This window comes from Contarinia nasturtii, unplaced genomic scaffold (assembly GCF_009176525.2).
Source record: "Contarinia nasturtii isolate CC-2019 unplaced genomic scaffold, AAFC_CNas_1.1 Cnas_scaffold_285, whole genome shotgun sequence".
In the NCBI taxonomy this organism is placed as follows: Eukaryota; Metazoa; Arthropoda; class Insecta; order Diptera; family Cecidomyiidae; genus Contarinia; species Contarinia nasturtii.
The window spans coordinates 2,115,329-2,142,149 of NW_022197640.1; the positions used below are offsets into that span (position 1 = coordinate 2,115,329).

Below are 26,821 nucleotides of genomic sequence, written 5' to 3' on the forward strand. Positions count from 1 at the left end.
GATTGGGATATAGATAGGCATAGAGAAAGAGAGAGAGAAACCCAAAGACAAGTAAATACGGATAACAGCGGCAATATAACGTGAATAGAGACAGTAATGCGAAAGAGCGAACAAGCAAACGAACGAATGAGCAAGAGATAAACGAAATCACATTACAAATGTGAAGTAACCTTCACTAATATTTTGGAAATCGAACATGGTCTAATACAAGTTCGCATTAACGAATGAAACAAAAAAAGAAAACAAGTACTAGCACAGGAGCACCCCGCAACACATGTCCGTGTGGCGATTTATGGTTCCATACCAAAACATATGTCACACACATGCACACACACGCAAGTATTGATAGTGAATAAATTAGCACTCGCAACGATGGAAAACAGCTTTCGGAAATTCTATTGTGTAATGTGTTAAGTTCAAGCATTGCGAGTTCCACTCACACACATATTTTCAATATTTTCAAATGGTTTTGAGAGTTAAATGAATAAAGGTCTCTTTCTCTCGGTGTGTTGTTTTTATTTTTTGCTTTCTTACATGAATGAATACTTGAAATTTCGAGGAAATAAACATAGTGCGAAATAGGTAAACTCAAACCGCCTATCACCAAATATATCAAAGTATCATATAAAACAGACTCGTATACTTATTATTATTTGTCATTGCTGGAGCAAAAAGTATAACTCCACGAAAAAGAGCGACGACAAAAAAAATTATAATAATAATAATAATAATAATTTTAAAATAAAAAAAAGACCCACGCACACAACCGCATTTCCCTTCAAAGTAGTCATTACAGAAAAGCAACAGCACCAAACCACATACACACAGACCTACAAAGTTGTGTGGCTGCTTTTATGTGTTGAATGTTAACGAAAACAACGATAATAATAATAATAAACACAATGAAAAAAAAACTCGCCACACATCAACGAATGGCTGAGCTGCTACATCACATAGCTCCGTCGTAGCAATCGAAATGAAGAAAGAAGAGAGAAAAAAAGCACACAGCTCTCACACTTGTAATGAATACGTTCGCACACAGTGCAATTTGACGATGACGGTTTCGTTCAAATCGTAGTCCATTTATTTGATTAGTATTGTTTAGAGGGGTTCACATATCGCATACACAACACTAGATACGAACCAAATATTATAGACAACACGCGCGCGTTGCCGACATAATATGATTATCGCTTAGTTTAAAGTAATCACAGCAAAAATTCGAATAATTTTTTTTTCGTTCATTTCGTTTCTTTTCATTTCTTTTTCGGAGTAATTTTTCTGTCATTTGATTTAATTGTGCTTTTTTGTTTCCCGTGTTCTCTTCATATGGTGTGTAGTAATTAATTAACGGTTTTTTTTCTTTCATATTTAAAATGTGCAGTGCAGTTTATCAATCACTTGCATTGAATTGGTTGTTGGTTTTCTTGTTTTTCGTTTATTTTGTGCACCTTTGTGTGTGCACGAGTGTGTCATGATGTTGATGTGTACTTTGTGTCGTATTTTTTGCTCCCAAACGTTTAGAATACTCATCGAATGCCGTGATTTGTGCTTAAAAAGTGCCTATTCTGTCCACTTTTCTTTGAATCATAATGAGCAATTGAACTGGAACTATGACACACACGCACACACACAGACACACACATATAATAAACTTTATCGGATTTTATCTGTCGTGAATTTTCACGCCCCCAGTATGTTTGTGCCTAGCTTTGAACAGGCAGCACTATGCACGTCGTTACGATTGTTCAAAATCCATCAGTAATTCAAACAAAACACGTAGATTATTCAATCAGTTTTATTTCTGTTTAATTTTAAAATAATACCACAATCTGATGCATTGTGTTAGACAAACACAACGAGATGAAAATAAAAAAAATTCAATTAAAACGCCAAGTATTCCATTGAAAATGATAAATAGCCACTCGCATTCAACACATCATCATTTTTAGGTTAGTGTTTGTCATGTGTGTGTGTGTCTATTGTGGAAAAATTTGTAGTTTGTGTTAATATTTGAGGAGCGAGTGAGTGAATGAGCGCGAGCGCAATTTTGACCTAGAACCGTCCATACGAGCAGTGATCGTGTGATTTGTTGATTTCTGATCAAGCTTCAAGTGAAATGATAGAGAGAAAGAGCGAACGAGCGAATGAGATGGAAATAAAATCATGTGACATTTTCAATAGTTGAAATGCGTCGATGGGCCGCCTGATTCAAATGCATACTTAATTTCAAACACAACATTTAACATTCAATTCAATACCGATACATGCCTGAATGTCACCGACGGAAAAACTTCAACCGAAAAACATGCTTCGAAAATCAATTCGAAAGAAATTTCCGTTCAAATCAAATTTTATTCATTCATTTATACACTGGTAAACTGGTTTACCAGCAAAATGAATAGCAACAACAAAAATCATTTCGACGAACCAAAAAAAAAAAAAAAGATTGTGTGTATGGGCCAAAAGATACAAAGACGATGATTATTCACACATAGCCTTTAAACGAGTGTGAATGAAGACCATCGTAGTTTTAAACTAGTTATTGTTGTTGGATCTGCGATGGCGACTACGACTACGACGATGGTGATGATTCTTGTACCATTACTCAAAATGAGAATGTATATTTTAGCGAATCAAAACATTGCGTCGCGATTTCCGAAGAAATCCATCCGTATTTTGGTATACACATTTAACATGATTGTTCCAAATTTTGAAAGAGAAATAGAGAAAGAGAATGTTAAACGTAAATCTCATGCTTTCCCATTTGTTATTGTTGTTGTTTGTTCGTTTGGTTAATTTGCGTGTATCAAAATATTCTTTATATGAAGAAACGCGCGCGTACTCTTGGGATTTTTATTGTTGTTGTGGTCAACAAAATTTGAGCTTGTATGCTCATGACTCTTGTTCTAGCTTTCAAATGAATGACAAAGTTGCGCGTCATGTGTTGCCGAAATGGAATTGCCATACATTTGTTGTTTTCTTTTCCATTCTTTCTTCAAAATAATTTAATTCTTTTTCCCGTCTTTCTTTGCATATTCTTCCAAAAAAAAAAACAGAAACGAAACTCATTCAGCCGGTTGTTGTTGTACACAGACAAAATGCGCTCAATAGTTTCACATATTTATCAGCCCAGTCAAAATGAAAAAAAGAAGCACAGACAGAAAATCGTCAGTCTAAAAAAAATGGGTTTGCAAAATGTGTATATGTAAACGCCACGTACAGTCAGTGGTTGATATTGATCAAGTGAACGCTGTTTCTCTTAAGTCCGCGAACTCTTTCTCTCTTGCATAATTGCCATGGGTTGTTATTTTTATACATCTAATTAGATAAAAATACACTAACCGAATTTCCATGATGTATTTTAAATTTTTTACGAATATTTATCTGATAAAGTCGAACACATATGTGATGATATTTGTTAAAGTTTTAAAATGGTACTGAATTGTTTGTAAAATGGAACGAATTGAACAAAAGTAAGCAACGAACGACACAGCAAAAAAAAAGAGACAATTTATATTAAAAATGAAGAAATAAATCCGAATTTACTACAACAAATCGGAGTTGTTACCGTTTCATCATCACTTTAGTATGCTTTCATTGTCGTCTTCACACATGTGATATGAATGTTCGCTTGATGATGATACAGCATACACATAAGCACACGCATACATGTGGTAGTACGTGTACGAATATTGTGTGCTGGAGATTCCATGTAGTCGTTACGAATAAGAGGCTATCAAATAAAATCTATATATATGTGTGTGTGCACGAGCGCTTTTTTACGAAAATACACGATTTGTTTCAATGATAATAACGTTTTCGGCTGTTAGTTTCCAGTTTTCGACCGAGATCTCCTGTCAATATTTGATAATCTTCTCTTTTTTTTGCTGCTATAAATGTGAATGATTTGAATATTAAATCCGTTTGCAATTTCGAAATGTGAATTGTATTGCGATAGTTTGTGTAGAAAGTGCGTAAATGTGTGTACAATTAAAGTCATGAAAAATAAACAACATATGTAAATTCGTTTATGAGCTTTTTACCCAAATCAACTGTGCTCCATTTCATTGCAATCATATATGGCAATTAATGTGTGATGATGATAAGTGAAAAGGAAACGTAGATCTATTTTCAAATTAGTACGTCGATTCAAATGACATCAAAACACATGATCACATTGAAAAACACACTATCCAACACACACACACATACAAATTCATAACTATAGCATGTTATTGTTGTCTAAAAAAAGTTGCACAATATTTTCAATAACGTCTCGTTTGTTCCAAATAATGCAATGAGCTCACTCATACAAGATTAAATCGACATGGATGTACGAAAATGCCATTTATATACACCTTTTTATATAAAGAATAAAAAATTCACAAACACAGGAGAAAAAAATCTCGCGAATAGTTGAATTTGAGATGACACGAACGCCAAGTGAGAGAAAAAAGAGAATTCGTCAACGATAACAGAGTGCGAGCGCCGCAGCAACAGTGTGCTGTTTCAATAACGGCTTTGAAACACTTAACATGAATCATTACATAATTTTTTTCAAAGGCACTCATATATTCCGTCTCGAATATGCCGATGGAGATTATACGAATGGAATATGTCGGCTATCTCGTTACTTATTCTCAACGCGCTCGCTCTCTGCTCTGATTTGGTCGGCGCATTCGCATCTGTGTTAAAATGTTAGTTGCTCACTTGGACTGATTGCGCGCGCGAACACTTTTTTCAGTAAAGCCATGCCATTTATTTTTTTTTATTTGTATTTGAGTGTGTATATAATTATGCGACTGTAATCGTGTGTGCAGTCTCAGTTGATTGAAAACCTATTTTTTTAAATTAAATTGCGATGAGATTACTGTGTTTGTCGTGATAGCTTTTCACCGTCGATTTTGATTTTTTTTTGCTTGCTCAAAAAATGTGATTGTTACCATTTCCCAATCATTTTTCGTTACACCGTTATTATGAAATTCACAAAAATAATGTAACAAGAATAAAAACTGGTCATATACAAATGTTAGGACTTTGTCATGCTCATCGTACGGTACTTAACCGAATAGTATTCGGCGAAAACATAGTGTTTTGTTTGCGAGATATACAAATAGTGATTGAATAGTCACGAAGTAAAGAACAAATTTTAAAAAGAAAAAATGATTTCAGTTTGATGGCGTCGTTGCCGGAATCGTTTGGAACATTTGTATCTCCGATTGAATTTTCGACCAGTCATTCTTTGTCTGGTGAACTCACTAGATCTTTATTAGTTTTCATTCAAAGTGCGAAGGAAACCGAAATACGTTTTTTTTTTCTCTCTTCATTTTGTTCAATGTAATATGTCATGAGATTAATTGTATTTTTTGAAAGATAACCAACAATTAAGAGTGAAATGATATTGAAAATATCATCAAATGATTGTAAAGATAACTAAATTCATATGAGTGATAAATAATATTTTGTGTGTGCGTGTGATTCAGAGAGGTAGAGCGAGAGAAGGGAAAGAAAGAGAAAGATGAATCGATTTGTGAATAATGTTCAGTGTTTGTGGTATAAATGTAAATGAATGATTTAAAAGCGCACATATTTTACGAGGTAAAATATTTGTGTAGAATGATTAATTTATGAATGGATTATGTAATGATTTCATGCAAACATTTGGTGGCCAAAAATTAACAAAAATCAAATCGATGAATTAAAAATCGATTATAGGTTGTGTGAATAAGTGTGTGTGAAAGAGAGAGGGAGAGAGTGAGAGAGCTTGATATTCCACAGCAAAACATCCGACCATCCGTCATTTGATAAAAATATGTAATTCGTGCATTATTATCTTATGACAATTATGGCACAATCTCCATTACATATATTCGAATAGCGTTAATAAATTCAAGAGAACCAACAATTCTATCAATTAGGGATTATCTTTCTCTTTAACTGAACACATTTTTTATCCAACCAACAATATTTTTTTTATCTTTTTGTTCTTTTTTTTCCTTTATTAATCGAAACAAAAACAAAATAAATGGTGATTGAAAAATGATCGTATTTGTGGTACGCACACGAAATCCAAAATGCATCGAATCTAAACAATTTTTATTACAAAACAACTAAAGTGATATTGAAATAAAGCATACAACGGAATAGCATCAAACGCATAAACGATAAAATATTTAATCGACGACAACAGCCAACATATTCAATCAAATTTATAAGAAGAAAAACAAAAAACACTCAATATTTAGTGGAAGAAGAAACAGTCGTGAATGTGGATTATTTGGTATAACGGATTATAAAAAAAAACTCAATCGAATGTGATTTAAATAAAACGAGAGAAAAATAATTAAATAAATACAACCACATTCTTGCAAACCCTATCACACTGTTTACGATTTCTAAATGAAATCAATCTGAACGGAACTGAAATACAACAGCACTAAAAGAACTCACATTTTCGGATTGCGGTCATAAAACATCTCAACTCTAATTGAACAAAACAATAACATCAACAAATCATTTGGCAGCAAACAAAAGGTCATCGTCGCAAACATCTAAACAAGTTCAAAGCGAATCTTATAATTTCATAGAAGCGGAAATAAGCAGAAATCGAAAGAAGAACAACATCACGCTAAGAAAAAAAAAATCACATCACTTTGAAATCTTCTACTCTTAAGCGGATCAGCGTTACCACTCACCCCACATCACATATTACGTACACCATTATTTCATTAAAAAATAAAACCAACGTCGTAGATAGTTCGAAAAGAAAGAAATAAAAGTGCCTGAATTTAAATGTGATACTCACCACTTTGCTTAAATTATACACATCGCAGAAAACATTCACATACACTCACTCACACAACCACACACGCCAATCAAACATTCGCCGTTTCAACAACAACAACTTTAAATTTTATTTATCGCAAGCGTCAACATACTTTATGTAGTAGTTCCCAAACACACCTACACAAAGCTGGCTTTTGTAATATTGGTTTAAGTCAGCATAAGTGTGTTTCCTGATATAAAAATCAAACGAAGACAAAAAGAAATTTCATTGTAATACACACATTGCTGATACAAAGAAAACACCAAAAAAAAAAATCTCAATCTCGCAAAGCATTGATACTTATTCATTCGGGCATCAAGTGTGTGAAGCATAAAAATTATAAGAAATAATTTAGCGTATAATTATTGAAAAAACGAAAACACAAATTGCGCGCTCAACATTACTGAATTTAATGTTAATTGAAAAGCATTTATCAACACGATAGAGCACTAAACAGAAGTTGTGGGGCAATTATCGGCGAAAGGACACAATAAATTAATAATAGACGAAGAAAAAAAACGTTAATCGAAGTAAACGAAGCCAAGGCAAATTCCAGCTGCGCCGATTTCCGATTGCTGTGTTGTCACTGTGTGTAAAAGTGTGCACGCGAGTGAGCGAGAAAATATATATAAAGAGAGAGAGAGAGAGAGAGACGAAAAAATAGTGTAAAACCGAACCATTAGTAGTTTGGAAGTCAAACCGATTTGTCAACTAGTTTGACCTCTAATGTTGTAAATGGCTACTATCTTTGAAGCAGTTGCGAAACAGTCCCAAAATAGCCAACCGAATCAATCGCAACCAGAGTCGAATACAAATCAAACGGCACATCATTTTACGGGCAATTGCGTCACAAATGGGTTGTTTCTGTTCGACGAACCATCCACATCGATTAATATGTTAGATAATTGGCTACTACCATCAAAACAATCGCGAAGCAGCCTCGAAGCAGCTAAACGCAAAATCAATCCAAATCACAGAAGCCAATATAGTCTCGATACAGGAACTGTTGATCACATCGATCTATTGACATCACAACAGCAACATTTCCATCAATTCCAGCATCCGCAGCATCCACACAATCAAGCGCACTCACTATTTCTATCGCATACATCGAATATGGACTCATCACAAATATCGCAACAATCATCGTCGTCACTTCAGCCAACCCAACAGCAAATGCAGCAGCAAACTGATCAGCTGCAAACATCGCCGAATTGTTCTTTTGGTGAGTAGGCTCTATTAAATTCGTAAATGATACAGCTTCAGACTTTCATATTTCTGAATTCGAATGCTGTCGTCGAACCAAAAAAAAAAAAAATACAAATACAAAATCACACACAAAATCAAAACAAAAAAAAAAATATATGCTTAAACAAAACAATGCAATATCCCCTTTTCCAGCCACAATTTCACAACCATCCACGTCTTTTACACATATATATACACACACACAAACACAACCATCAAATTTCCATACGAATTTCGGCGAACATTACCAAATTTGCATCAATTGGATAAATGTCAAATGTACAAAAATGTACCCATTTATTTTTGGTTATTGGATTTTCTCTTACGATTTCAAACCGTGATCATATTGCATTTTGGTCTGTACGATGGCTATTTTCGATGACAATTTCGTCAATGTCAAACCGATGTTCCCGTGAAAATTTGATGAACACTCTCTTCCTTCTGATAATATAAAACAAAATCAAATCGAATGCATACATAATCTATTGGGCTTTTCAGTCATTCACTCACCTTTATTTTATATACACGTAGCCAATGGGAAAGGGGATTCGGAAGCATTTGTACAAATTCCATTTAAATAAACAAATAATAAACAAGAGGAAAAAAAGCAAGCAATAATAATAATTTTATACATAATGAATATGTGGGCCTGAACACATTTGTACGCTTGGCCGAAATGAATGGTGGTGCAAACGTGAGCTGGTCACATATCTCAATAACAACATGAATCGCAATGTAATAACTCGAAAAATCAAATTAATTTAAATAGTGATATATAATTCAATCATCGAAAAAGAACCATCAAAATCTTACTACATCACAAACACACGTTTAAAATATAAAATCACATCGTTGGATCAGCATTCAGTTCAGCCTATATCATCATTCGCAAATCACGACTATTTTATTCAGATAAAAAAAAAACACACACACACACATAAATTTACCATATTGGTATAAATCTGCAAATAAAAAAAAATAACAACATGAATATTATGATTTTCCAGACGCAACCAACATAAAATCAAAAACACCAAACTGGAAAAAAATATATATGAAACGATCTTGCCTCATAATCACTTATAATTATACCGAAAAATTTCTTCTCCATCATATTTGTAGCCAAACCAAACATCGTTAACATCACATAATATCTATATATACATATATATATATATATTTTTAAAACTTATATTTTTATGTGCATTACTGGTCATATTTATTTTTTTTTAATTTGCGCTACATTTATTTTTTTCTCAATTTTTTTTTCCGTTTAAATTCGAATAACATATTGCAGACAAAAAGAGCAATAGAGGTAGTAGCATTTACTTGGAAAAGAAGAAAAAAAAACACAACCTATTGCGATTTTTGTTCGGACTGCAAATTTAATAATAAACTTTCACTTACACATAAACACACACCAAACTCATTAATGAACGATTCAACCAAAACAAATCAAAGGAAAAAAATACCAACTCAATTTTTCTTATCATGTCACATTGTGGGGAAGTCAAAGAATATATATTTTAATATTTTTTTTTCGTTATAATTTTTTTTTTATTTTATTTTTTTTTTGCTCTCAAACTTTCAATTCTAAAACAATTCATTCGTTCTACCTATTTTCTTTTCTGCTGTAATTAGTTTCTTTTTTTATTTTGGTTTTGTACTTATTATCGTCATTTGCTTTCATCAAGCTCATCGTGAATCCTTTTCGTTATCCGTGCTAGCTATCTTTCTCTGTTTCTCTTTCTATCCGATCCAATGCTGTAACATCCAAACGATCAAATTTGTTTGCATATTCATTTAATCATTGTATACATGACAATAAAACATACAATTTCGTTTTTAGTTTGTAATTTTTAATTTTAGTTTGTAAAAATCAAATGTACATTTTTTTTTTTTCGTATCATTTTTTTCTCGTAAAAGTTTGTCTATCAATCGTTCGGTATTTGTCTGAAAAATCCCATTTTAATTTTCGTTTTGCTGCTTTTTCCCATCGACCCAAACCAATTCAAAACAAACAATAAACCAATATGGAAGCCAAATACATTAACATCTTTGCCATCCTTATCAGTAAATTTCAAATTAACATTCAACAACATTTCGCTACATTTTAACTACTAGTAAATTTTGTTCGTCGTAACCATGCAATTCTACAAACCAAGCCAATCGTTGTGCCTGCTCATGTACATAATAGTGTCTGATGTGCAACAACAACAAAAAAAATGTCTATTCAATTCACACATTCCTAGAGGGATAGATAAAACACAATTAAATCCAAATCACTAGACATGCTTTGGATTGCGAACAAAGCTCACTTATTTGGAGAGGAAGAAATTGACAAGTGAGAGGGGAAGGAAAATAGAAGTACAGTGAAATCTATAAAAACTCACTGATTAATAATGGTTAATGTGTGCGCTCGAGTTAAAAGTGTTTAAAAATTGCTATTGAATAGGGCTACAGAATGAAAAAGAACACAACTCAACACATAGTGTACAAATATTGATATTGAAATTCCCAACACGCATCATATCATTAATGGAAATGCAATTTCATGGTAATATAGTCAGACTATTGTCCATCCTGGCGTGATGGCATTAATTGTCCAATCAAAATAATTACATAGCGCATATATTATTCGGTCGATATTTTCGAGCTCAACTCATTTCAATGATAAATTCTATTTGTTTCTTTTATTCTGTTATACATTCATCTTTTTTATTAATCATACGTGGAATTGAGTGCATTGAAAAAATAATTGACACGTCATTTTAATAAAAAAAAAAAGCAATGATAATTTTTAAATTTAACTTCGTTTGGAAAATTATTTTAGTAAAATAATATACCGATATCAGTGGACCATGAATCACTGTTAGAATTCGGTCAAATAGATTTTAAGCACATACATTGCTCACACGTTCGTCAACTCTTTGTTACAAACAATAAGGCCGACATAAATTGGTCGAATTACATTTGAAGAGTGAAGCGGCAAATGGAAATTAATTACAGAAAAAAATGATGTGAACCGTTTACAAATCCAGATAAATTGGTTTCACACGAAAGAGTACCTTTGCCAATTAAACAACGTAACTATTTATTTTATTCAACTCGTTTATCGAACAAAGAAAAAAAATGATGCAAAAGATTCATAGAGAAGCGCGCATCAACCGAAAAAAAAGAGATCATGACACCGAAAGCTATAAATGGCATATAAAAGCGAAAAGCATGATGTCACCACGCATTATGAATATGGAACCATACGGTTATAGCAAACGATGCCGTATTTACCAAGTGAATCAATAACAATTTAACTATGATTCGGATAAATAGAAACCGATCATCTTTATTTGTTACACACTTCTAGAACGATTCTTTGTTCTGTTTGTATTTCTAGGAATTGTTAATTCGACATCAATAACATGATGATGGCTTCAATATTTATATCTCGCTGCGATGAATGATTTAATGAATTCATTGATTTAATGCATAAAACTTGATTTTCTTCTGATTAACTTCGATTAACTTCTCGATCAATGATTTTGAATCGTCAATGGCGAATGTTTGCATAGCAATTAAATGTAATTGAAGCTTTTCTGAGATATGATACGTTGACCATCAATTTATGCATTTGTAATAAGTGTCATTATTCAACTGTGAGTCGATACAAAACCATTTATTGTAGCACCATATATAAACGCACCGATTTTTGTTTTATTGTGTGCGAATGAATGTAAATGAGCAATCGTGTCTTATTTCAATTTATTTATGCAGCCAGCATTTTCAAAGCATATTTTTCGATGAGCGGAAAGGCTTATCAATGACACACATTCTCATGAGGGCAACCATAAAATTCAAAATAGAAATATGACAAATACGACGATAACACATTTTTTTTGTTTCAAAACTGTAATGAACCAATAATAAATGTAGAAAGACAAATCGTCGTTCATTTTTCATTTTGTCGACAAAATCTATGCCCTTTTCTATCACACCGGAATCAACTTAACAAATGTAAGTGTTATGCGAGTTTATTATTGCGGTCGCTAACACGCTTTTGAGAAATTGTAATTCCCATGTGTGGGCATTTCAAATCGCTGTGTTTCGCATGCAAATCGTTCAATTTGATATGAAGTATTTCTCGAATCTGTAGTATGTGATTTTATAATTTTAGAAATGCTCATTTATGGCGTAAATGAGCCACAATTCCGCTGATTGAACTCACCTTGTGTATAGCATTAAAATTACATCGAATGACGATGATAATGATAATGTTTGATTCAATCGATAAACAAGTAAATCTATATTTTGTATGTGCATTCAGCAGTAAATTTTCCATTTCAGTTTTTGTTTTGGGATCACTTCAACGTATTATGTAAAACATTCGAGACGATCTATATCGAACATACTTATCATTTAATTTATCAGTTTATTGAGAAAGTAATTTGACAGTGGCGTGTACACATGTGCCTCACCATTTATTGAACTTTTTTAACTGTGACCAAATGGTTTTTTTCTGTAAATTTATACCCATTCAATAGTTTGTCAAACCGAAATTGGAGTACATATCGTGCTATTACATTGTGCTAGATTTATCGATGAAGCAGATACTTATCAAATTGACCAGGAGTGAAAAGAACAGAAAAAAATACGATATGTATAAAAAATAAGAGTGTATATGTCTATATGTGATGTCCAGTCACATGAAAATCGATTCTCTGCTATTTGAAGTGATAAAGAGAGTGAAAATAGTCTCGATATTGATTGCCTGCTGTCCCTTTAACCCACACCTTGAATTTCACACGTTTATATGAACCGAAAAACGCATGCAATTCAATTGTATTGTCCAGTTTGTGTGATGAACAGTTTTGTGTAACAAACGATGAAAATTGTTTTGACATACATATATTTATGAAATGATTATATTATGTTTAAATATTGAACTGTAAATAACCTGGTTTCAATATTTTTGCCATATGAATATTTAATTTCGTTTAAATGCTTCATCCCATTTCATATTTCGATGTGAGAGAAATAGAGAAATTAGAGTAAATAAGTATGTGTGGTTAGAACATGTGACTTGGCGTTTGTGAGCGCAACTTGCTAAGGATTTGTAGAACATCGAACGGGCCATAAAAAGTTCATCTAATAACTTATTCATAGGCACTCAATACCAAGGGTATTTAGAACGAATACTCTATCTATTTCTTTCTACATTTCGTTTGATCCTTATTTCCCATGCACTATGCATGTGGTTAGCTATTAACGCTTGTTGTCTTTGTCTCATTTTTTTTCTTCTCGGTTCTTTTTTGTTTCATTTTTTGTTCGTCAATGTATATTTCAAAATGAAAACGGCACATGTCATTCTCGCTTCGCTACAGTACATTTTGAACATAGCTCATTTCCATTCGATTCTGAGCTCAATGCGATAATGACGGACTATGATAATATTGATAACATCATGTCAAATGTATGGATGAATGTATGTGTGCAAAGTTATCGCTCCAAAGTAGCTAGTCAACAAATTTAATAATACATGAGTTTTTCGAAATAAACGAATAAATACTGCACACCCATACACAAAACCGTACTGTACGCGAAATAATTTAACATTTGTCATTCGTCGGTCGATCGAACGATTTGAAAAGCTTATTTTGTTGCACATACATCCAAATAAGCACGATGGTATGCAATAGTTTTTAAAAAAAATTGTTTTTGTTTCAATTTCATTTTGCCCGTTGCGCTTGTGTTCGTGCTGTCAGTATATGGCACGAGAATAGCGAATGTCGTATTCGTGAATTGAGTGTGATATGTGTGACATAAACACAAATACATTAATAATATATAGATGAAGGAGCGTGCGCGCATATACTGTACACTCACTGAGATAGCCGCAAACCAATTGTACAAATATGCCAATGTACAATTTTGAATCGAAAAAAAATTTACAGATAATTATCGTCGTTTATAATTTAGAATGACAAAACATAAAATAGTGTAACAGGTAGTTGTTATTGAAATATTTGAAATGGTTTTTATACAGTTCCTATTTGAATTTTTGCTGATTCGCATTTTTGTCAGTGTAAAGAATTCGTCCAATCAGACGATACGTACAAATAGTAGTGCAACGAATTAAATGATAAGTTCAATACATAAAGTAGCTGATTTGTGAGCATCACAAGTACCTGCACTTTGCCATCATATCACATCAATAATCTTATATAAACAATACGATTGCGTTCATCACTTTGATGACTATTCAGTATTCACTATATTTCGTCGAAATCATTTGAATAGATATTTTGGCTGTGGTTTTGCCGTCTATCTGCATGTATATGCACATTTTTCATCGTAGCATCGCACGAAATTTCAAATCGTCATTGTCATCCAGTGTGTGTATGTGTGTGTATGTACGATCGTGCCTGCCAATATGCGCAATACAATGTGGACTTGAATATGATGCGACGTTATTTATGACATCTCATTCTCACTCATTAATCCAAGTCAAGCCAAAAGCATTATACATAGTGTCAACACTTCTATTGGACAATTACCGACCGTATGCTCTAAATTTGCACAGATATAAACTATAATATTTCTAGTCGGTATCGTATAACATGCGGTTTATATTGTATATGAAAGAAGCCTACAATATTTAATGCAATGATATTGCGTTGTCGTTTCTTTCATTTTTATTATTCTTATAATGTTATTTGTTGTTGTTGCTATTATTATTATTATGTTCAACAGTGACCGACTATGAGTACGTTGTTGTTGCTATTCTGATGGTTGTTTTTATTTGTTGTTGTGTGTATTTGTGGCTTTTTTTTCGTTAAACTGACCTATTTTCATGCGACGCGAACGTTCATCAAATCTTTTTCGCTGCAATATACATAAGTTTTTCTTTACTATCGGATATATTTCATCATATTCACATTTAAAAGAGTGCCGCACATACATATATGTGTTTATATGTGTATATGAATGTGCACAACACCGAAAATGCATAGACAATCATATTGCTGAGCTTGATTATATGTGACACATAAATAATACAATTTTCTCATTTTTATGATTCAAAAAACTATTTTGAAATGGCTTCTTGTCCACAAGCATTTCTCATCCAGTTGCGCTTCGTATAATATTGGCCCGTAATATTGGAAAATACTAGGGGCTCGGAAGTATTTTTTATTGATGAAAAAAAGCACATAATCAGAAATATTGAAATATTTTGAGTTTAAACAATAATAATCACCATATTCACGAATATTGGTACATTTTGAGTGTGATCAATACTGTGAATAATCATGAATATTCCCAATATTTTGATTGTCGTAAAAATAAAAATGGCGGCAAATGATGTATGTCATTTTGTGGAATGTTATTTATGAAATCACACAAGCTTAGAACACTTTTATCTATACATTTTTGATGTTCTTCAGTCAAATTATTTTTTTATCAAAGAAATATAAGTTTTTTAGCTTGAAATCTCTTTTTATATAATAAAAACAACGACTATTAATTTTATTTTGTGTTGTGTGTGTTTTACATCGGTGCCATATACGAGCTGAATAATGACAAATAATTACGTAAATATGAGAAATATTCAAAATATTCTCAATATTTTCCATTTATACACCACATTCATACAAAATTGTCAAAACTGTGTTTATTTTGATTTTTTTTTCATGTTCCGAGCCCCTAGGGAAAATATCAATGAGTTAACATTTCGATTTTTGGTTCACTAATACCGAAATCTTTTCGGTTCAATGATTTTTAAAATAAACCAACGAACCCTGGCCAAATGAGAATAAAGACACACATAAACTGTATGCGTTACTTTGTAGTCGCTCATTTCTCCTTTGTTTGTTGTTGAAACGAAACCAAAAATAAACGAAATATTGACCAATTCAACATTCTTACATCGCTTTGACTAGCGTTATTCTCTCTTTTAATATTCAATTTTCGAAAAGTTTGTGAGAATAGTAATTTTCTATTATCCATGGTAATTTACATGGCAATTTGCGTGTATAACATCCGATGGGAACTAAATACACATGACCAATAAGCCACAGAAATACAATAACTGAAAACGAAACTAGGGTGCTTTTTTCCGTATTGATAGTGTACAGCCATGCTTGACGTGTACGCAGAGATGATTAAAAAAGACACGAAAAATAACAAAAGAAACCAAAAAAAATCAAAGCAGAACGCTCTCAGTGTGACTTTGTCTTTGCATTGACATTTAGTGGAAATAATGCGACACAAAAATTGCCCTTTAATGAGAAAAAATTTACATTCATTCATGGAAAGATGCACCGATGCAAACCATTCGAATTTCAATTCATCTGGGACATCTTTTCAAACTGATTCCGAAGAAAGTCGGCAAATGAACAAACATATACAAAATTAAAAGATTGAAATTGAAACAAATAATGTATAGTGAGTTGTATATAGAGATACCTGAGAAAACTTCAATTTTTGACGTCAAATGTTATTTTCCATCCGTTTTTCCGCCATTTCAAGCATATGACATAAGCTACTTTACTTCTCGTGCAACAATCGCGCTTTCATATTCTGTTTTATGCATCCGTAAGTTTCAAAGGGGCGCTTCGACACCCAAAGTGAAAAGCATTTGCTTGTTTCCGCTTTTGAAAATAGGTCAACCGAAGCAACAACAACAAACAAAAATCCAATTGAAATGATATATAAAATGATTGTGCTGGAAATTGATTTCTGTCATATTGCAGATATGCTCTACATTTAATTTCGATGGATGCCAATTTTGTTATTTTAATACATGCTCACTAATTGTGGCTTAAATTTTGTTTCACTTTGTTATCGTCTTTCGTTTCAATTTCCAAATTCAAAGTGGCATTTCAAAGAAGATGTGAGGAGAAAAAAAATCAAAATCAAAATGTTGGACGCGTGCGTCAAATTGTTTGAGTGTTATTTGTAAAACTTGAAATAAACGCTCCATATCAATGTGGTCTTAAATAGATTCAAAAATAACAATAACAACATTAGATTATTTCTAAAATGACGAGTCTTGCATGAAATAAGAAAAAAAAACACACCAACTTTTGGTTATATCAAGTTAAATTTTCAAATATAGCAAACAAAAAATTGTTTGTTTCACTAAATATAGACGGCAATTTCAAGACCAATCGAAGTTTTCTAGGTGCAGCTTTTTTTTCGTAATGTACACTTAAATAGAAATCTAAACCAAAAGTGTAGCCACTAGGCAATCATCGGAATGGTAAAGTCCAAATCATTGTAACATTAATTTGTTGAATGGTTTAAAGAAGCATATCGTCGCATAAACTGGTGTTGACAAACAGATATATGTACTCTAACACATATGTACATCAATGAACTAGTTATAAATTGGGCATCAAATCGGAATAAATTCTGGGCACACTAAACAGCAACATGTATGCACACACATATACAAACGGTAAGCGCGCAAACGCATTTCACAATGTATTAGCATAGCATTTTGGCATGCAACATTACATTGATTTGGTGTGTGCTAATTGATGCACGCGCCAAGTGGTTTCACTTAGTTCAAAGTGACTCGCACATAATTTGCACCTGACTTAAACACTTGACGATCCATTGAATATGAACGTTCATTGAAAATTGAGTGTGTGTGTGTGTGTGTGTGTGGCACACATAAAATGACATGCTGTTTACATGCTCATTTCCCATCTTTCGTTCATTTCTTCGTCCGACCGCTCGCTTACAACAGCATCCATTCAATCGATATTGTCCAGTTGCAATTTCAATTTCCTTGCGTTGTCAATATTTTCAATTAAAAAGAAAATTGAAATGATGTGTATGACATTCAAGCCCAAACCGCTTTGCCGGCCATATGACGAGATTATGAATCGAATTCGTCAAGCAGCAAAACGAATTAGAGCGTCCCCCAAAAAGTGATGATTACACATCATCGCATTTTAGAAATGTTGCATCTCTTCCAAAACAGATCAAATGATCGCACCAACCTCAAGGGACCAAACAAGATGAGATTTTAAAATAAAGTGATAAAAACGAGAGAGAAAATCATATCAAGGTTAATTTGATTCAACATTGATTTTTGTTTTTTTGAATTTATCTCGTTCTTTCTCGTTCACTTTTAAAATAATTGAAACGAGTAGAAAATGGTCAAGCGCATAATAAAACGAACGCAGTTGGAATGCTGGCGATCAAGCGACTACAGTCACAAACACATACACATACACACACGACAAATTACAAAGTATATGCTATTACGAATGAAAAATGCAAACAAAAATTCGTGCTTGTTGTTGTTGATGATGATGATTTTAAACTGACAGAGAGTGCGAATGTTCTAAAACTACTGTACAGTTTAAAACATAGTTAGGCATGACGTGTGCTAATGATACAACAATCGTTCAAATGACAACCTTTGGTGTTCGCTTGAAGAATACGGAATAAAAATACACCACATAAATAGCTAGTGGGGAAAAAAAATGAAGAATAAGATGCTGATGAAAAAAAGACGTATGAAAAGTTATTATTGTTTTTATTTTCGGAACACATGACACTGTCAATTACCGATTGACAGACATAAATACGTATTTTTGTGCATTTTGAACGGCACTTGAAGTCAAAGTATGGCAATAAGACAACATTGCTTACTGACGCCACCAAATACCTTCATATAATTCTATATAGTTCTGCGGTTGCCAGCGGTACTAATCTCTAATAAAGAGTTTCCGACCTGTCATTATTTCCATGCTCTGCTTGAAGTGATCAATCCACACATCGATCGAATGAAATGGAAAATATTCAAATAGTTGCCCATTGTTCGGTCATGTGCGCAGGAATGCTCATTTCATATACAAAAAAAAAAACCAATTAAAAACCGACATAAAACATTGTACATTGATTTCCCATAAAAAAAAGTGGGCCAGCTTTATTTTGAGGGGGTTTGATGATACTGCGTGGTCGAAATCATAATTCGAAATCACATCACACACACACACACACACAAAAAAAACTGTCAACAATATACATATGAATTATATTCAATTTTAATATGATTTGTTTGAAGTTCCAAAATGAATTGCAAATTAGAACGTGCTTCCACCTGCCAATCAAAATGGTGATATCGCAAACGAAATAGACTTCATTCTTTGTGGCTTGCGTGAATCAAAATATTCACTTTGCAATCTTTTTGTGTGTGTAAAATTTCTTTGTATTTGCACGACATACAGTAGTGACAAACGGTTTACCTCATTTTTTTCTTTGAAACCACCACATCTGTTTCAATGCAATTAATTATAATTTATTATAAAGAGTGAAACAAATTTAAAACAGACGAAATATGACCTAAAACAATAATTTCATTATAATAGCTCCAAAGTGAGCGTTTGTCTTGATTTAGACATTGTTTTTTATCATTGTTTTGCTTTCTTTTATGTAACACACACACACACAAACATGTGTTAAGTTATTTACAAATATAGTTTTTCATTCGTCGTCTATTTTTCGTTGGCCCGCTTTGTAGTTTGGGTCTCTTTTTTTTGTTCTTCGTTTGAATTTCGCGTTTGCCATTTGCGCTCTTTCTCTCGCTTAGATTTAAATAAATTATTGCAAACATATTTTTGCATCGTTTTGTCGTTGAAACAAGTGTGTGCATATGAACGTGTTTGAACACGGCTGTGTGTATCGGTCAAATAATACACAGAGGTGGAATGTACATTTGCAGAGGTGGGCCCAAGGAGTCTGGCCAAATGTTCGACGCATTCTATAGCCGCAGTCTATTGCGATTATACATCGTCGATTGTGCATATGAAACAAAAAACATTTGAACACACACTTGCACGCGTGCGCCTTTTGAAATGATTTATTCAGCGGCCATGGTTTCCCACCTCTGCTTGGCTTTGTATGCGTGTATAGATATGTGCTTGTGCACAAATGTTTAGTTTTTTTTTTCTGTGTCATGGTCATCAACTAAACCTCGTTTAGTTACATTCAAATACGACGTAACTTTGTAAATTCGCCCGCGTATTTCTAATTCACAATGCATACGTTCAGTGTGATTTGTTTTTTTCTTCTTCTCGCTTTTCTTTTATTCAACATTTTTTGTAATATGTATTCATCTTCTGGGATTTTCCCACTCTGTCTTGTATGTTTGTGCTCAAACATACACACACAAATTACGAACACTTCAAATAGAACTTGCATTTTGATTATATATTTTTTTATCATTGTCATTCACACATCTATGATTGAATCTAACGATTTGCTTATCATTTTACACAATGAGACTCGATTTTTTCTTCTCGGTTACATTTAGCAATCAAAATCATTCATTTTGATATTTATTTAATAAACAGAATGAGAAAAAAAATATTTTAAATGATATTCTTTCACGATTAGATAATATATTGAGCGAATAAGCAATATTGAGTTTTTTATTGTGTTTCAAGTTTTAAACGAAACTAAAATTGGCACACAATGGAAAGACAATATGATGCAATGTTGTTGAAATATAATTTGGAATTTATCTATGACATTCAAAAAAAAAGAAGCATTCGAACACTTGATCTTGGTGTTTTTATTTTTGTTGGCGTCTCTACTTACACAAATATTCGTTTGCACTGATAACAGTGACGCCATCAAATCAATAAAATTATTGTATTGCACTGCAAATATATGAATTTCAATATGCAACCACATATGTAATATAGCAACAAAAATGCAAAAAAACCAAAAATATTTTGGTATTTTTCATTCAGCCAAAATATGTTCGTGTGTGCTATTTTTTTACTGCGACTTTGTTGAGCCATAACATTATGTCGGCCATCATTTCATTCCCAATGATTTTGCATTGATTCGCTTTTCCCTTATAAAAAGTGAGCTCATGAGCTCGGGATAAAAGTGAGGTCATTAACTAATTATTATTCAGACGCTAAATGGTGATTCGGTTAATTTTCCATGCACATACGATGGAAAATAATTACATTTTAATGTATCCGACTAATGATACGGTCAAATTGAACAAATTTCGCAATATTTCGTACATCCAATTCACTAACAGCAGTTGACGAGAGAGAATTTATTTTAAAGCATGCTTCAATTGTTTTCGAAATGAAAACGAGAAGAAGAAGAGGAAGAAAAAAAACATATGTATTGTTGTACTACATTTTTGAAGGGGAAAAAACATTTCTTTGATAATACTTCCAGTGGCATTCGAGTTGTAAATACAAGCGATTTGTTCGTTGCTCGTTTGTTGTGATTTGCATTTATAAGATGACGTCATGTTTAACTGAATGTGAGTGTCAAATCTATTTTTAAAACCATTAGAAGTACATTGAAAGTGAGTGTTATGCTTCGAATTCATTCAAACGAATGAATGAGAAAACATATAAATCTTTCCATTTTGACACATTACGTCGATTAAATCTCAGACACCCATTCCAAGTAACATTTAATAATATCAAATCAACAAATCAAACATTCATTTGCTTTTTGAAAATCAGCTTGAATATATAGCACAACACCAATAAAAAACCCAATTTAAACCAAAAAAAAATATATAATAACAACAATAAACAAACATTAAAAATTGTCAAATCTCGCTCTCATTCATTGACTTTATTCCATTGACATTCATAGGAATCACAACACAAATCGAACACATCCATTGGTTAAAATTATGAAAAACATAACCCAATGACATTTTGTAATTGTACCAAAAAAAAAAACTATGACATGTTTAGTGTTGCTCATCTGTCAGTTGATATCGCTCATTTATTTAATCTTTTTTTGTTTTTTTTTTTTGTTTCCGCACAATTTCGAATCATTACAAGTTAATAATATAAGTAGCTTTGGAATTTTAGGAACAGTGACAAAGAAAAACAAATCAATCACAAATGAATTCGAAAAAATGTATATTAATTGCAAATATTCCTATTATTGAAGGTGGAGATGTGTCGTACCATTTTAAGACGCTCGTTCCAGCCGTGGCCGCTGGCGCGATTATCGGCAAAGGTGGCGAAACGATTGCAGCCATTCAAAAAGACACAAGTGCACGAGTTAAAATGTCCAAATCACACGATTTCTATCCAGGTAAAGAGAATTATGCTTTTCCAACCGTTCTAATTGCATAATTGCATAATTGACTTATAATAATGCTAATAATAACGGTAGTAGTAGTACGTTACAGTATTTAGTGCGATGCGCATCATTTAGAGCAAATGAGTATTGTGAGTGTGTCAATGTAATAGTCGAATATCGCAACGAAATATTTCACGCGCTGTTTAAAAGAAGAAGAAAAAAATAGGTCAAAATGATGCACAATTCGATTTGTTTTAATGGCTCACGGGCGCTAATTTTAAGCTCAGGAAAAATGCCGGCATACATTTTCATTTTTGTTTCGCCTCGTTTCATTGTGAATAAAAAAAAAAAACTTCTACTACTGCAACAACTACTACTCAACGACAAATACTCAATAGGCCAATATGATGAAGTAATAGCATAACATTGTAGCTAATAGTCAAATGTTCGATTTATTTTGTACAGGTACACAGGAACGTGTTTGTTTGATAACCGGCTCGATCGAATCAATAATGACCGTATTAGATTTTATAATGGATAAAATACGGGAAAAACCAGATCAAACACCAAAATTAACTGACATCGAAACGAAACAAGCTCAAGAACGGGACAAACAAGTAAAAATCTTAGTGCCGAATTCAACGGCCGGCATGATTATTGGCAAAGCTGGCGCATACATTAAGCAAATCAAAGAAGAAAGCGGTTCGTATGTACAAATATCGCAAAAACCAAAGGACATAACACTCCAAGAGCGTTGTATTACGATTATCGGCGATAAAGAAAACAATAAAATTGCATGCAAATTGATATTAGCAAAAATAATGGAGGATCCATCATCGGGCACATGCTTAAATGTATCATATGCCGATGTAAATGGTCCTGTAGCCAATTTTAATCCAACCGGATCACCATATGCGGCCAACCAAACAACAATTAGTTCAAGCACTGCGTCACTTAATTCAACTCCGTCACTTAGTGCACCAAATCTCCTGGTTAATGGTAGCGGCATTAATTTATCATTAAATCTAGGACCAACGAATAATTCAAACCCAGCACTTAACACACAAATTATAGATCACATCAAGGTAAGCAAAACATTTACCACCACGTTAAATTATTTTCCGTTGTATTTTAATTCTTTTGCGAATTCCGATCAGCCTCTAATGCTTTCGTTTATGTTTTCAATTCCATTGGTGTGTAGGTTGCCATGCGAGGATTTGGTTACTTAGAGCCGGTTTTAAATGAAGTTGCTGCAGCTTTAGGAATTCTTGCCAAATACGGGTCGCTGGGTGTCGGTGTTGGTTTAACACATACCAATGGCACGACCCCAATCAGTTATTTGAATGTTACACCATTGGAACAAAGTGTAACTGCAAACAGCGTCTTCGGTGCCATCGGTCAAGTCAATTTAGATTCGTTTATCGGCGCAACATCGCCAACACCACGTGCATCCATTGATCGTTTTGAAACCACAACATTTGATCCATTTCGTCATGCTGGCCAACAAGCAGCCGCTCCAATTTCAATAAATACAAACACATATGGTTTGGCGACAAATTCAACGATTGGTGCTGCTGCAGCCGCACAAACATTGGGCGGCTTAAGCAAGAGCCCAACACCAGCTGATGTTGGCCTACGCGATTCGAAATCGGTCGAAGTCGCTGAGAGCATTGTTGGCGCTATTCTAGGTATTTCATTTATTTTATTTGTTTTCCATTTGGAAAAATGTATATTGTTCTTATGTAAAAAAAAAAAACAGATTTTTTCTTATCTTTAAAAAAATATTGATTGCGAGAACATTTTACTGAATTCCAATTTTCTTATCAATAAATAACAAAAAAAAGGTCCGAATGGCAGCAGCTTGATTGACATCCAAAATAAGAGCGGCGCAACAATTCAAATTTCAAAAAAGGGGATGTTCGCACCCGGTACAAAGAATCGCATAGTCACAATAAGCGGTGCACCGAGTGGCATTCAATTGGCTCATTTTCTCATCGAGCAAAAAGTGAACGAGGAAGAAACAAAACGACGTAACCAAAATACATTAACAGGAATTCCGGGTATTATGCAATAGTCGCGCATTCATACAGACATACATACATACACAGCGAGCATCGACGAACGCTAGATGCGGCAAACGAACAGCAAATAAAATGAAAAAAAAGAGAAGAAAATAATGATTGAGAAATTGAAATGAAAAAATTGTTTTGAAATATTAAAAATTAGATCACAGTAAATTGATACACACAGAAAATAGATAAAAACAGAAAAAAACGATACAAGTAAAAAGTAAGGAAAAAAATGAGAGTGTTTAACGTGGAAAATTGTTTTTATTTTCATAAAAAAAATGTGAAAATTTTTAGTCATGTATAGATCAATGCAATCGGCATGTACGACAAGTGTATGTGTTACCTATTCATTTTCAATGGTCAGAGACAGTTGATATACATATATTATAACTATTACAACAACAACAAAAACAACAACAAATAATAATAACTATAATAATATTAATAATGATGATGAAGTGGAGAAAAATAAATAATTGTTATTAATGTAGTTCAGTGCATAGCCCAAAATATGCATAAACATTATATTTTTTGATGACAGATAAACTATTTTAGATTTTTATTATTATTATAATTTTTTGTTTTGTTTTGTTTAAAGAATTTAAAGAGGAAGAGTTGAAAGAGAGAGCGAGAGAAAAAAAAATATATATATATCATATTTTATGTTGAATATCTTCTTTTCACATGTGAAATGTTTATCCTTAGATAGCGAATAACCGAACCATTTTTATTTTTTACTACGATTTTTATGATTTGTTCTTCTACATTTCTTCTTATCCTTTATATAAGGTAGGGCAATACCAACCGCATAAAAACATTCTCACATCTTCGCACATCGTTTAATATGTACCGTTCATTGAATATATAATTCAGTTTAAAATTGGTCATTGCCACAATACCGCCACCACCACTGCACCTGCCCTTCGACCCTCATTTTCCCAAATTTACCCTCTCTCCGCTCCCATGCACAATTCAATGAATTTTATTTTAGAATTTATATATGTTGATAATTTGTGTTCGAAAGAACGTTAAAAACAAAATGAAAACTATTGCAAATCCAATTTGTTTCAGGCATAGATTTAGTTAGTTCAGTGCATAACTAACACAAATGCAAAATATGTGTGTAAATATTGCAAGGTTAATTACGCTGAATGAATGATGCAAGAAAATGCATGCTTATCGTTTTTTTTATGTTTTCCCGATTCGTTATTGATGAGAAGAGAATATATCCAAAATTTATATGATAAATCTATATAAAAAACGAACCTGATATTGCACATATGTTGATTTAATTCATGTAAATGTTCTCACTATTATACATTCAGTTAATTTGAAAGTTAGGCATTTTCCACTCGAGATGCCCACAGCATATATATATCTACATATATATATAGATTTAATAGGAAGAGTCATTGCTTATCTTTTTTGTTTGTTTGTTTTTCATTTACATAAAAAGAAATGAACGAGATAATAAAAATGTTGTTTTAATCTTATGTTGTTAATTTATATAAAAGATTTATGGAAAATAATAATCACACGTCATAAATATACCAATACTAAGTAATACAAAACAATGTTAACTCTTTTTTTTTCAATCAATCACTCAACATGAATTTGAGATCATCTTCACATAAACACAAACACACAAACAAATTGATTGTTACATTTACAAAGAATAAACATGCAAAGAAAATTTATTTAAAAAAAATACTAATAATAAACATAAATAAACAAATTCGAGTCACGCGCATATTCACTAAAGTATGTATCTATATACTTATTCACTCTCACATACACACACATACATACATTTAAAGAGAAAACACAAAATGTTTCCAAGTGAATCTTTTTTGCTGCAATATTTAAAACAAAAACAAACAAACAATTACAAGAACCGACAAACAAAGAATTGCAAACCAATTACAACATACACTGACGGACGCCACTCTATGTGGTCAAGTGTCAAAGAAAAAAAAACATGTTATTTTATTATTATCTATTTTTAGTTGATTTAAGCAGAGTACGAGAAATAAACATAATAAAGCTATAGTGTGTATAAATTTAAAAATTAAACATGAAACAAAAAAAAAATTGAAATACACCCAGAGAAATTTATTCTAAACGAACAGAAAAAAAAGTTTAATAAATTGTTTTAAAAAATTTTAACAATAAAAATAAATCACATATAGTATGAAAAATTGAGATGTTGCAAAAATATACCTAGAAACAACAAAAAAATGTAAAGGATTCAGTACATTGAATTGTACCGCTGTAATGATAGAAATTAATTAAATGATGAGAGAATAAAAAAAGCATAAAAAGAGACAAAAAACAACAGTTATCTAGATAAGGATAAATTCATCAAAAAAAAAAAATGAAAACCATTAATAATTTCACCATCGTAAACTCGTGATGTTGTTTTTATAAATAGTAATATGTATAGAAATACAGGAAAATATTACTGAAAAAATTCTGATAGGTCTATTATAATTAAAAAAAAAAAACACGTAAAATAGTACCGCAGTCGGGTTGGGGTAATTTAAACAAAAAATATATATATGAAGATGCGTTTAAGCTATATTTAAAA

General features: G+C 32.4%; 1 protein-coding gene across 5 annotated transcripts; it reads left to right on the top strand.

Moving 5' to 3' along the window:
• Positions 1–1,168: 1,168 nt before the first annotated feature.
• On the top strand, positions 1,169–26,738 carry LOC116337425 (RNA-binding protein Nova-1). 5 transcript variants are annotated; one of them, XM_031761987.1, is made up of 6 exons: positions 1,169–1,332; positions 6,120–8,054; positions 22,028–22,177; positions 22,631–23,250; positions 23,367–23,853; positions 24,010–26,738. In XM_031761987.1, the coding sequence occupies exons 2-6, from the start codon at positions 7,565–7,567 to the stop codon at positions 24,237–24,239; spliced, it is 1,977 nt and encodes a 658-aa protein (XP_031617847.1). In that variant the 5' UTR covers positions 1,169–1,332; positions 6,120–7,564; the 3' UTR covers positions 24,240–26,738. The 5 variants fall into 5 exon arrangements, with proteins under 5 accessions (XP_031617847.1, XP_031617846.1, XP_031617848.1 ...); XM_031761986.1 differs by lacking the exon at positions 1,169–1,332 and having other exon boundaries at positions 5,992–8,054; XM_031761988.1 differs by lacking the exon at positions 1,169–1,332 and having other exon boundaries at positions 5,992–8,054; positions 22,031–22,177.
• Positions 26,739–26,821: the final 83 nt, after the last annotated feature.